This window comes from Mirounga leonina, unplaced genomic scaffold (genome assembly GCF_011800145.1).
Source record: "Mirounga leonina isolate KUSES-001 unplaced genomic scaffold, KU_Mleo_1.0 Mir_151, whole genome shotgun sequence".
NCBI classification, from domain to species: domain Eukaryota; kingdom Metazoa; phylum Chordata; class Mammalia; order Carnivora; family Phocidae; genus Mirounga; species Mirounga leonina.
The window spans coordinates 33,096,326-33,110,082 of record NW_023270377.1 but is presented as its reverse complement, the minus strand read 5'-3'; the positions used below and the strand labels follow the sequence as shown (position 1 = coordinate 33,110,082).

Here is a 13,757-nt window from a genome sequence, read left to right as displayed (position 1 = left end):
GAAAGGATGAATACCCACCATTTGCATTGACATGGATGGAACTGGAGGAGATTATGCTCAGTGAAATAAGTCAAGCAGAGAAAGACAATTATCATATGGTTTCACTCATAATGTGGAACATAAGGAATAGTGCGGAAGACCACAGGGGAAGGGAGAGAAAACTGAGTGGGAAGAAATCAGAGAGGGAGACAAAATGAAAGACTCTGGACTCAGGGAAACAAACTGAGGGTTACAGAAGGGAGGGGGTTGGGGGGATGGGATAGCTGGGTGATGGGTATTAAGGAGGGCATGTATGGTAATGAGCACTGGGTGTTATACGCAACTAATGAATTGTTGAACCCTGCATCAAAAACTATTGATGTATTATATGTTGGCTAATTGAACATAATAAAACAATATAATCAGAGATTCCAAAGCAAATCCATCAATACCCTACAATATTTTTAACTAATCAACAAATATTAAGTGTCTGTTATAGACTCATCACTATTCTAAATGGTAAGGTAATGTGGTAAGACTAAATCACTATCACTTGGAATTTAAAAGGCAACTGGGAATGATAGACAGTAAATAAGTAAACAAACATGATACCATGTAATGATACTTGAAGAAAAAGTAATAGGGATGGGATAGGGTAAGTGGTTATTTTACATAGAATGGTCAGAGAAGCCCTCTCTAAGGAGGTTAACATTTGAGTAGACACCTGAATGTTGTGAATGTATGAACTCTGTGAAGATCTGGGGGAAGAACATTCCCATCAGAGAGAATAATTGTGGTACTACTGCTCATTGATTACATAATAACCACTCCCCATGCTATCTTATTACTAACAGAACCTGAATTTTGCTATTAACAGCAACCTATCCGGTCCAAAATGATGGATCATTATTGGAAATCCCATTCCTTTTTGCCAAATACTAGTTTTCCCATCTTCTTCAAAGCTAGAAGTATTCATGTTACATAATTCTAGTCAATGAGACACAAAATCCACTGGGGAGTGATTGGGTAAACTTTTGTTTCTTTGTAGAAATAAAAAGAGGCAAGTACAAAAGAACTTAACTGCTCAACCCCCACATTCTTTCACCTGCCTTGATCTATATATGATGCCTAGGACTGAAGCAAACATCTTGTGATCATAAAGTGACCAGCATTAGCATGAAAAAGAGGAAAGATAAGAGCCTTTTCTTGGGTCCTTGAAGACACTGTTAAGCCACTGAACCAATGACAGAAATCCTGGCCTCATGACTTCATTGATGGGGCTCCAATGGCCTTACCAGGAAAATGTGGTTTCAAGGTCAAGATCACAAGGGTGTGACTCTAAGATCTCTTGTTCAGATCTCAAAAAGTTTTAAGTTAGTGTTTCACAGACCCATTCAGCTAAACAAAAAATATTCTAAGTATCTTAGGATGACCTGTTAGGTCCTCTCTGCTGGATAGGAGAGCCTCTAAGATTCTTAAGGATATTGTAACACAGCACCTTGGCTCTCAACCAAAGGTAAATAGTGGTCTGTCTTAAAGATATTCAGGAGTGTAACAGTTTGCTAAGATCATAATTTGATATACAGAAACCTACAAAATCTGTAAGATTCATAGCATCTGAGACAGGAACAGAGACAATTTACATGGAAAGAGGTTTTTGAACTCTAAACTTTCTACAGAGAAGACATAGGCTGCAAAGCTACTCAGTTACAAATATAAGCTCTTTCCTGTGGAAAAAGAAGGTAAAGCCAAGCCCCAAGGGCAGAGGCAAGAGCTTCAAAATTATGGCCCACTCACTGCTGTATGCTTCACTTTCCCCTTTTTCCACCTTTGGAATATAAGTGCCTCCTGTTTTCCTGTTCCTTACTCACCATGTATATAGGACACAGATAATTGGTCTCTTCAATTCACAGGTCTTAAGATTGAAAGGAGCCATACTCAAGAAGCCTCATCCACCTGGATAAATTCTATACTTCAAGCCTAAGCCTGATGTAGTAATAGCATGAGCCAAGGATCTTAGAAGGGGAGTAAGTATAGTTTGCATGTAGGAGGTACATGAATTACTTGTGGGTAGAGATAATTAATGGTTGTTAATCTCCAAATATGGCTCCCAATGAACATCACTTTCTAAGATTCTTGCCCTTATGTAGTCCCCTTCCATACTGAATCAGGGTTGAGCCTGAGACTTGCTTTAACTAACAGAATTCAGTAGAAATGACCCTGTGTTTGTTCCAAGCCTATGTCATAAGAGGACCTGAAGCTTCTGTTTTTGTGTATTACAAGCCCCAAGCTGCCACATAAGAAATTTAGCTGCCCTGCAAGAGAGACCACATGAAGAGGCAGCATGGAGAGGGAAAGGGATAATCCCTAAGGTGATACAGGGGTGGTGGTGGGGAGTGGGAAGAGATACATCAAACCAGATGTTCATGCATCCCAACTGAGCCGATTTACAGCTGTCCCCATCAAAGTGTAAGACATGTAAGTGAACCTCATGAGTGTTCCAGCCCAGTAGAGCTCCTAGATGATTATGAACCTCACCAAAATTAAGTGGAGCAAACAACTTCCCACCTGAGCATAATCAACCCATAGAATCATGAGAGATAATAAAATGGTTATTTTAAGCCATTAAGTTTTGGAGTGGTTTGAAATACAGCAGTAACTCACTTATCAAATGAAACTGAGTATTTTGGAAGTTAGACTCAATAGAGAAATTAAAAGGCAAACTACAAACTATGAAAAAGCAATGTCCACAATAGCCAAACTGTGGAAAGAGCCGAGATGCCCTTCAATAGATGAATGGATAAAGAAGATGTAGTCCATATATACAATGGAATATTACTCAGCCATCAGAAGGGATGAATACCCAACTTTTACATCAACATGGACAGAACTGGAGGAGATTATGCTAAATGAAATAAGTCAAGCAGAGAAAGTCAATTATCATATGGTTTCACTTATTTGTGGAACATAAGGAAGAGCATGGAGGACATTAGGAGAAGGAAGGGAAAAATGAGGGGGGAAATCGGAGGGAGAGATGAACCATGAGAGACTATGGACTCTGAGAAACAAACAGGGTTTTAGAGGGGAGGGGGGTAGGTGGATGGGTTAGCCTGGTGATGGGTATTAAGGAGGGCACGTACTGCATGGAGCACTGGGTGTTATACGAAAACAATGGATCATGGATGACCACATCAAAAACTAATGATGTATTGCATGGTGACTAACATAATAAAATTTAAATAAATAAATAAAGTGGAACTTAATTAAAAAAAAAAAAAAGAAAAGTATGTGCCATGAATATACCAATGGTTAATGTCCTTATAATGAAAAAGAGCTCACTACAAAACCTCAACATCATCACCAAGTTCTCACCAGAAAACAATGGACAAAGGATACAATCTATCTACTCCTACTAGAGACAATCAAAATAACTAATAAGTATGAAAAAGTTCTAATCATTTTTTAAAAGATGATTAATATTCAAATACTATTGGTTAGAAGGTAAAGTGGCAAAATCTTTCTGGAGAGCAAATTTGTCAACTTGCCATTTCTATGAATATATGAGGGCATAATCATAGGTCCAAATAAATAGTTACGTAAAAGGATGTTAATTTCGGGCGCTGGGTGGCTCAGTTGGTTAAGCGACTGCCTTCGGCTCAGGTCATGATCCTGGAGTCCCAGGATCGAGTCCCACATCGGGCTACCTGCTCAGCAGGGAGTCTGCTTCTCCCTCTCCTGCTCCCCCCTCTTGTGCTCGCTCTCTCTCACTCTCTCTCTCAAATAAATAAATAAAATCTTTAAAAAAAAAATAAAAGGATGTTAATTTCAAAGCTAATGTCCAACAATATAGAAAATGTTTAAAGGAATTACTAAGTATCTATATTTAAGATATTCTACACCTTGCAGATTTTTAAGAAAATCAGGTAACATGCTTATAATGTCAAGTTTTGAAAAGCACAATATAAAATTATATATACACACATAAATAATTTGATCCAAGTTTTTTAAAATAAATGAAAAATATGGTTATATATAAATAACAAAGCTGAAAGGAAAAAAATGGTTAAAATTGCAGTAGGATTATAACTACTTTTATTTGGTCTTTTATGTGTTTATTTTCTAAGTTTTCTGTAACTATATTACTTTCACATTCAGTAAAAATAAGAATGTTATTCTTTATAAGTTACACTGGTTAAGCTACTGATCTAGGTATTTAAGAATAATTCCCCAACTAGGAGCACCTGAGCAGCTAGGTCAGTTAAGTGTCTGCCTTCAGCTCAGGTCATGATCCCTGGGGTCCTGGGATGGAGTCCCGCATTGGGCTCCTTGCTCAGCGGGGAGCCTGTTTCTCCCTCTCCCCCTGCCTGCCACTCCCCCACTTGTACACACACTCTCTCTATCAAATAAATAATTTTAAAAAAAGAATAATTCCCCAACTAGAGATATTTAATAAAATTATCTTTTAGAATTAGAAAGAGAATTTAGAAATGACCTGATATGATCTACCATTCAATAGATGAGGAAATAAGTGTAGAGGTTTAGGTTCCCAAACTTGTTGGAAGTATTTAGAGGCAGAAACTTACTTAGAATTCAGATTGTTTACCCACTGACCAGTACACATTTTTACACTGCTTTATGAGCTACCTATAATAGTGATTCAAATAAGAATTAAAGATCTAAGTAGAATGTCATTTTGAGAAATGCTTTAACCCTTTGAATTTATATTCAAATCATTCTCATTTTAAACTATAAAATTATTTGTAATAAGAATAATCTGTTATTTCCTATAAGTTTTATTTAAAATTTCCACTGAAATAACTTCCCAAGATTTTAAAATTTTCTTTGAATTACATCTTGCTTTTGTTACACTTTCAGCTGAATTTTATACCCACCCATGAGACTAGTTTGTACTACAGGTATCTCACATCACTCTGCTTTTCCTTCAAGGATTTTTTTTTTTTTCCTCCTTACTTGATGAATCTAAGTAGGGTAGGAAATGTTTAGTATACTTAGACACACTTCCCGTTGGAGAATTTGAATGCATTTTCAATTTATTTGTTTGTTTTTTTTTTAATGAATTATTTTCTTTTCCCTAGTTTTATACTTTTAATATGAAGGCAGCTACCTTTAGTTCAAGGTCTTCCTCTGAATCTTGGCTTTGAGACCTACTTTTTGATTTTGAGTCTGGGGAAACTAAGTTTGTGCTCTTCTTTCTAGCTAAGCTTAGATGGTTGCTTTGCCATCTAAGTTCTGCTGGTGATGAATCTAAGATCCTCCTCTTTATTTTACCTGGATATATATAGCTAGTTTTCAACTTTACCTCTGATGGAGATGAGTCTGTTTTTAAAAGGCTTGGATATCTATCTTTCAATTTTACTTCTGGTGGAAAGAACATATTTTTCATTTTTCCCTCTGGCACAGCTTTTGATTGGTATTCCTCTAAAGGTGATGTTTTGTTCTCCTCTGTTATTGTCAGGGTAGGAATAACAGGCAGTGGAGTTTGCTTTGTTGATTCATCTATTTGCTTTGTTGACTCATCTGTTTGCTTTGTTGACTCATCTGTTTGCTCCGTTGACTCATCTGTTTGCTTTGTTGACTCATCTGTTTGCTTTGTTGATTCATCACTTTCAGGAGCAACAGCATCTGAATTATCTTGATTTGACTGGTTCAGAGTTGGTAGAGTCATACTTTTCTTATCATCATTATCCAGCAACTAGAAAATATATGAATAAAGCAAACTACCAAGTAATGATTACTGACTAGAAAATATTTAAAAATAATAAAATTGGAATTAAAAACCCTTATCTGTTATCATAAAAAGTGACCATCAATATCTGTCAATTATTACATTCCTTATTAAAAGAGTTAAACTCTCTATTTGCCTGAAACCATGGACTATAGAATATTATTCATTAAAATGATCACACTGCTTTATTCTTTTTAAAGATTTTATTCATTTATTTGACAGAGAGAGAGAGAGATCAAGCAGGAGGAGCGGCAGGCAGAGGGAGAGGGAGAAGCAGACTTCTGCTGAGCAGGGAGCCTGACACAGAACTTGATCCCAGGACCCTGGGATCGTGACCTGAGCCAAAGGCAGATGCTTAACCAACTGAGCCACCCAGGCACCCCAATCATACTGCTTTATAAAGCAGTGGTTCTCATATATTCAGATTTTATAAATCAGCAACATCTTAAAGAAAATTGAGGGGTCCAACATTTTGCTGTTATTATGCTACACCAATATATCATAATAAAGGAAATTTTAGGGATACCTGGGTGGCTCAGTCAGTTGAGTTTCCGACTCTTGATTTCAGCTTAGGTCATGATCATGGAGTCATGGGATTGAGCCCCATGCCAAGCTCTGTGCTCAGCTGGGGGTCTGCTTAAGATTCTCTCCCTCTCTCTCTCTCTCTCGCTCTCTGTCCCTCCCCCCACCATGCACTCAAATGCATGCTCTCTAAAATAAATAAATAAATCTTTTTAAAAAAATAAAAATAAGGGAAATTTTAATAGCAAAATAGCACAAAGAAAATATCATAAAATCAAATAATATTATGTGAACTCTATTTTTTTTGCTTCTATTTTAAATATAGATTATAAATCCATAGAGAAAGTAAAGAATGTGGTTAAGTCTGTGGCTTCCATTCCAAGATTATTGTGCAGAATTTTATGCTTTTATATTTTTACTTGTTGCCCCCTTTTTCTTCATCAACATCTTTTGTCCCCTATCTTTGTATGTATTTTTAAATAGTACCATTTTATGCTGTAATTTCCCTTTTAAGAGTGTAATTTAACTTAAATAAATAATGTAATTGTATAGATATTGCCACAATAGAAATAACCATAAAAACCTGAATAACTTCTTGGGTGCTTTTTTTTCCATCTATAAATATTTCTCTATTTATAAATGTTTCATCCCCTTATAAAACAGTGACTATTAGAAGTTCTCTTCCAAGTTCCCTTACCTCACTTGGAATAGTTTCAGCTTCCTCCATTATAAAAGGGACATCTGTTAATAAGTTAATAGAAGTATTTTATTATTATATTACATTATAAAATAATAAACACATTTATACATATGTACACTAATAAAATACTATTTTAATTTTTCTCACCAAGAACAAAGAACAATTTAAATCAAACGAGCTATTCAAACACAAATACTATTTAGTAAAAACAGGCTGATGAATCTCTGGGAAGATGGGGGAGTGGTAAATTGAAAAAGTGTGGAGATAAAATGAAAACATGCATTAAGTGGTAAGATTTCAGATCCATCAGTGTAAGACATAAAACAGATATACAGTATATTTTTGTACAAATCAAGAGGAAATAAAATAAATCCAGATGGGCAGTGATAGAGTTGGGATTGGAAAAAAGAGACTGGAATAAAGTTGCATGTAACCAGAGAAAGTAGGACCATTTAAAAGATGCTGATTGAGATGTAGTGAAAAGAAGGGCCATATGCACTCCAATGTTCATAGCAGCAATGTCTGCAATAGCCAAACTGTGGAAAGAGCCGAGATGCCCTTCAACAGATGAATGGAAAAAGAAGATGTGGTCCATATATACAACGGAATATTACTCAGCCATCAGAAGGGATGAATACCCAACTTTTACATCAACATGGACAGAACTGGAGGAGATTATGCTAAATGAAATAAGTCAAGCAGAGAAAGTCAATTATCATATGGTTTCACTTATTTGTGGAACATAAGGAAGAGCATGGAGGACATTAGGAGAAGGAAGGGAAAAATGAAGGGGGGGAAATTGGAGGGAGAGAGGAACCATGAGAGACTATGGACTCTGAGAAACAAACTGAGGGTTTTAGAGGGGAGGGGGGTAGGTGGATGGGTTAGCCTGGTGATGGGTATTAAGGAGGGCACGTACTGCATGGAGCACTGGGTGTTATACAAAACAATGGATCGTGGATCACTACATCAAAAACTAATGATGTATGGTGACTAACATAACATAATAAAATAAAATTTAAAAAAAATAAAAGAGGCTGATTGAAACACTTGTAAAATTTTCCTACAAATAGAAAGGTTATATATTTAGCAAGTAGAAAAGGAAAACCTTAAAGGAAGAGAGATGGAATACAAATTGAGATACAAAGGAATGTGTTAAGTCTAGTATAACACAAAATTTATTATGGTCATTAGCTGTGTGACTGTGGTCAGCTTAGCCCATTTTTCTGAGCCTTGGTTTTCTCATATGTAAAATAAGATTAATAATGGCTTATTTTACAGGTCTGATATTTAAGTATATGTAAGATGTGAGCAGCAATATGGTTAAATGCTTAAGCTCTTGGGTCAAATGGACAAGGTTCAAATTTAATCCCTATCAGTTGATGGCTGTGTGACTTCTGACTGGTTACTTAATCTGTCTGATCTTCAGCTTTCTCATCTGTAAAATATGGATTAATAACAGCACCCGCAACTGACTGCTATGAGGACAGATTTATATAATCCAGGTAAAGGCCTGCAATACAGTGGTCAATAAATGTTAGCTGAAGCTATAAGAAGCTATAGGAGTACCAGAAAAACAGAAGTCACTAGACTTGAAACAAACTCTTCAGATAAGAAAAAAAAGAGAAAAAAAAAGTTGGCAACCAACAGTGACTAAGGCGTGTTAACCTCAAATCTTCAACAGTGATACTGAAGACGGAAACTGTGATTCTCCTACACCTGAAAATTGAACATTTCAAGGTAAAGAGTAGGCTAAAGACAGCATAGCTCTGCTAGGCTGGCTGATTCTCAGAGGTTAGGAAATGAACATATCAAAGGCTGAGGTAGCCAGGAAGTAGAAATAGGGGAAGGAGAGAAGTAACTTGTGGTACAAGTCCTGTAACAATAACTCGTTATTCCACACCTGCAGAATCCAAGATTTTGCAGATACAGTTTATGCATCTATTTTAACTTACTTTCAATGATCTTTTAACAGAGATTTTTTTTAAAGACTGCCAAACAATATCTTCCATTATCTTACGGATAATTTGTGAGAAGTTCTCAAATTTAATGCTAATTGAGTTTTCCACTCCCTCTGTCCTCCTTCCTTTCACACACACACACACCTCTACTTAAAAGAGACCAATAGCCCTACAGCTAATGTTTAAGAAAAATACTTTTTCATAGATCATAGTTAAGATTTAACTTTTCTCTTGTCCTTAAATGAGGAAAGGAACATTAAAAACAAAAACAAAAAAGAACCACTCTTGGGCACCTGGGTGGTTTTGTTGGTTAAGCATCCAACTTTTGGTTTTGGCTCAGGTCATGATCTCAGGGTTGTGATCAAGCCCCACATCAGGCTCCAAACTCAGCGCAAAGTCCGCTTGAGATTCTCTCCCTCTCCCTCTGCCCCATCCCCTGCTCATGCACATGCTGTCTCTCTCTCTCATATAAATAAAATCTTAAAAAAAAACAACAACTCTTAATTGGGTCAAAGTCTTTTCTTTGGAGTGTTACAAAATAAATACTATATACTAAGACTATGAGATGCATATTTATTTCCAACAAAAAATGAAATCCACTTAAAGCAAATTACTAATTCTTTTTGTGATACAACTACCCTCTTTTTAATTATCGTAATAATAAACACAAATGTCAATTAGTTTCTTAACCTGATGTTTCAAAAACTTTAGACTCCTCTTCATGTAGGCTTTTTAGCAACTGGTTGGTATCAATTTCCTAGAAACAAGAAAAAAAAAAGAGAGAGATTGGAGAAATGTTTAGCGAGCCAATCTGCCTTTATAACTTCTTTTATTACCCTCTTTAAAATTTATGGAAGAATATGGATTTATGAGAAAAATCATCCAAACAACACTATTTTAAAGAGAAGCATACCCTGGCTAGGAGTTAATGTTCCAGAGAGAAGCTATCCAAGAACTGATAGGGTATTTGAGTGACAAATGTATAAGAGAAAAAGATTATGAGATAAATGACATAATATTGTAACTTCAAGGGATAAAAGAGGATACCCCAAGAAAACTGATTACTTTTTTATTGGAAAACATTATGACCTATGAGTTGCAAAGGGATGTGGATCTTTAAAAAAATTCCAAGAGGAATTAGAAGGTAGAGTGATCACTGACTCTTATAAAATACTGATCTATTAATAAGAACCCGAAGTCCATAGTTCCTTTAATGAAGAGCCCCTCAAATTTTCCCTAAAATACTAATTCTGTATAGTGCTAATTAATTTATCCTAAGGCAGTACCACTACGCCAAATTATAATGAGACATTGAAAAACATTAATATGTCAGTATGTTATGACTACCATTTCAAGGCTGTGATCTTAGTAATGTTTTATTAATTCACTGAAACCCCTATGAATCCTTACCACCAGGTGAAAATGTAGAGGTCCAATTGTATTTCTATATATTAAACCTGACTTATATATCTGATAAAGGTCTAGTATTCAAAATATAAAGAACTCTTACAACTAAACAATAAAAAAACAAGTAACCCAATTTAAAAACAAAAACAAAGGACTTGAATAAGCATTTATCCAAAGAAGATATACAAATGGCCAGTAAGCACATGAAAAGATGTTCACCTCATTGGTTATCAGGGAAATGCAAATCAAAACCATAATGAGATACCACTTCAAACCCATTAAGATGGCTATAATTGAAACAAACATAAAAGGAAAATAACACGGAACCTTCATACATTGCTGGTTAGATGTAAAATTGTGCAGCCACTATGGAAAACAGTTTGATAGTTCCTGAAAAAGTTAAAGAGGGAACTACTGTATGATCCAACAATCCTACTCCTAGGTGTATACCCAAGAGAATTACAAACATATGCTCACATAAAAACCTGCATATGAATGTTCACAGCATTATTCATGATAGCTAAAAAGTTGAAACAACCTAAATGTCCACCAACTGATGAGGATAAACAAAACGTGGTACATATCCATATAGTGGAATATTATTTGGCAGTAAAAAGAAACAAAGTATTGATACATGCTACAATGGGGATGAACCCTGAAAACCCTATGATAAGTGAAAGAAGCAAGTTACAAAGAACCGTATATTGTATGATTCCACTCAAATGGAATGTTTGGAATAAGCAAATCTATAGAAACAGAAAGTAGACTAGTTATTGTCTAGAGAACGGGGGTTCTGGGAGGTTTGGTTAAGGGGTAGGAGTTTCTTTTGGGGCTAATGAGAATATCTGAAAATTGATTGTAGCAATGGACATACAACTCTGAATATACTAAAGACCACTGAATTGTATACTTCGAATAGGTGAATTATATCTTAAAGCTGTTAAAAAACTAAACCTTACGAATTATTAGTCAATATTTATCAAATGTCACATTAGCAAAATAGGAAAGTACATGAGCCATGAACAGCATTTTATATATCAAGAACAAGCAATATCTTATCATCACTTTTATTATAATCTTTTTAAAATAAAAAGTATTAGAAGTTATATATGGAGAATGTATTATGTTAATTACCTTATGTTCACTATGGGCCAATTTTGGGGTAAGAACTCCTTCTAAATAGCTAGCTTTTTCAATCCATGTATTCAGATTTCTATATTCTTTTTTCATTTTTTCCAGCCTAAAGAAAGAAATGAGTTACACATTTAAAAAGTGACAAAAGAACATATATGGTATGATTCACAAGAGAATACATTCAATATGATCCACTTATAAAATTTTCTAAGAAAGGCAAACCAGCAATATATTGTTTAAGGACACAAAGGAAAAGGAATGACTCCAGCAAAAGTCAGGGCAGTAGGAGGGGCAGGAGCAAGATGGCGAGGAGTAGGAGACCTAAATTTCATCTGGTCCCAGGAATTCAGCTAGATAGGGATCAAACCATTCTGAACACCTACAAACTCAACAGGAGATCCAAGAAAAGAATAGCAACAACTCTCTGAACAGAAAAGCAACCACTTGCTGGAAGGTAGGACGTGTGAAGTGAATCCGAGGTGATATTCGGGAAGATAGACGGTGGGGGAGGGGGCCTCTGTCGGCCACTACTGGCAAGAAATAGAACAGTGGAGCACAAAATCGGAAATTTTAGAAGTTGGCTCTGCTGAGGGGCGTCGCTCCAGTGGCTAAGTGGGGGGTGGAACCCTCACTGGGACAGTGTGGTCTCAGGACCCTCGGGGTTACAGGAAGACCAGGGGTGCCTGAGTGCGGCAGAGCTCCCAGGTACCAGAGCAGGGAAGCCGGCTGCAGGAGATAGAGCCAAGGAGTGGGCTCTCAGCTCGGGATTGCCATAAACCGTAATCCGCGGCACAGTCGGGCCACTGCTCTTCCAGCAGGGACCCAACAAGCGGCAGATCTGGGGAGACTCCCCTTCCTCCCCGGGGAGGAGTGGCGTGGGAGTGCACTTCAAGGATCTGCTGGGTTTGGAGACTCCACACGGGGTCGTGTGCCAGAGATAGAAATGCTCAGTCACAGGCCAGGTGAGCACGGAGTGCGGCTGGAGACCGGGGAGACAGGAATGATTGCTTTTCTCTGGGGGCTGAGGAGTGGGGCCCCAAGTTCTCGGCTCCTCTGGGGCGGAGATTGGGAGGCCGCCATTTTCACTCTCTGCCTCCAAAGCTGTACAGAAAGCTTGCAGGGAACAAAAGCTCCAGAGAGCAAACCCGGGCAGATTACTTAGCCTGGACGGGACAAGGGCGGGGCAATTCCGCCTCTGGCAAAGACATTTGAGAACCACAGCAACAGGCCCCTCCCCCAGAAGATCAGCAAGAACAGCCAGCCAAGACCAAGTTTACTGATCAATGAGAACGGCAGAACTCCAGCCTAGGGGAATACTACACATAGAAATCATGGCTTTTCCCCCATGATTCTTTAGTCTATCAAAGTTAATTTATTTAATTTTCTTTTTTTTTTTCCCCTTTTTGAACCAACATCTCATCAATCCCTCTTTTAAAAATCTTTTTTATTTTTCATTTTTAGAGTCATATTCTATCCCTTCATTGTAGTTAACCTTATTTTTGGTATATTTATAAGTTGTTCTCTCTTTAAAATTTTGGGATACAGTTTCAAAATAACCCTAAATCTCTAGTGTATGGCTTTGTTCTAGTCTCCTGCCTGATCACATTCTCTTTTTTTTAATTTCTCTTTTCTTTTGTCAACCAACTTCTTATCAATTCCTTTTATATAATCTTTTATAATTTTCATTTTTACAGTCCTATTCCATCCCTTCATTATATTTACCTTATTTTTGTACATATACAAGTTTTTCTTTCTTTAAAATTTTGGGAGGCAGTTTCTTCTAACAGACCAAAATACACCCAAAATCTAGTGTGTGGCACTGATCTATGCACCAGCCTGGTCATATTTGACCATATTCTTTTTTTTTCTTTTTTCTTTCTTTCCCTTTCATTTCCCCCGGTTTCATGTCTCTTCTGATTTGTTTAGTGTATATTGTTCTGGGGTCATTGTTACCCTGTTAGCATTTTGTTATCTCATTCATCTATTCTCCTCTGGACAAAATGACAAGATGGAAAAACTCAGCTCAAAAAAAAAAAAAGAACAAGAGGCAGTACTGACTGCCAGGCACCTAATCAATACAGAATTAGTAAGATGTTGGAATTAGAGTTCAGAATGATGATTATGAAGATACTGCCTGGGCTTGAAAAAAAGCATGGAAGATGCTAGAGAAACACTTTCTGGAGAAATAAAAGAACTACAATCTAACCAAGTCAAAACCAAAAAGGCTATTAATGAGGTGCAATCAAAATGGAGGCTCTAACTGCTAGGATAAATGAGGCAGAAGAGAGAATTAGTGATATGGAAGACC

The 13,757-nt window shown here is 36.7% G+C and overlaps 1 protein-coding gene across 1 annotated transcript in view; it reads right to left on the bottom strand.

The window, feature by feature from the left end:
• C2CD6 (C2 calcium dependent domain containing 6) overlaps positions 1 to 13,757 on the bottom strand; it is a 148,000-nt gene that overhangs the window by 70,679 nt on the left and 63,564 nt on the right. The window contains exons 10-14 of the mRNA XM_035008344.1: positions 11,450 to 11,555; positions 9,599 to 9,665; positions 6,945 to 6,988; positions 5,605 to 5,692; positions 5,300 to 5,496 (exon numbers count right to left, since the gene is read on the bottom strand). Coding sequence (XP_034864235.1) covers positions 5,300 to 5,496; positions 5,605 to 5,692; positions 6,945 to 6,988; positions 9,599 to 9,665; positions 11,450 to 11,555 — 502 coding nt within the window. The remainder of the gene's footprint in view (positions 1 to 5,299; positions 5,497 to 5,604; positions 5,693 to 6,944; positions 6,989 to 9,598; positions 9,666 to 11,449; positions 11,556 to 13,757) is intronic.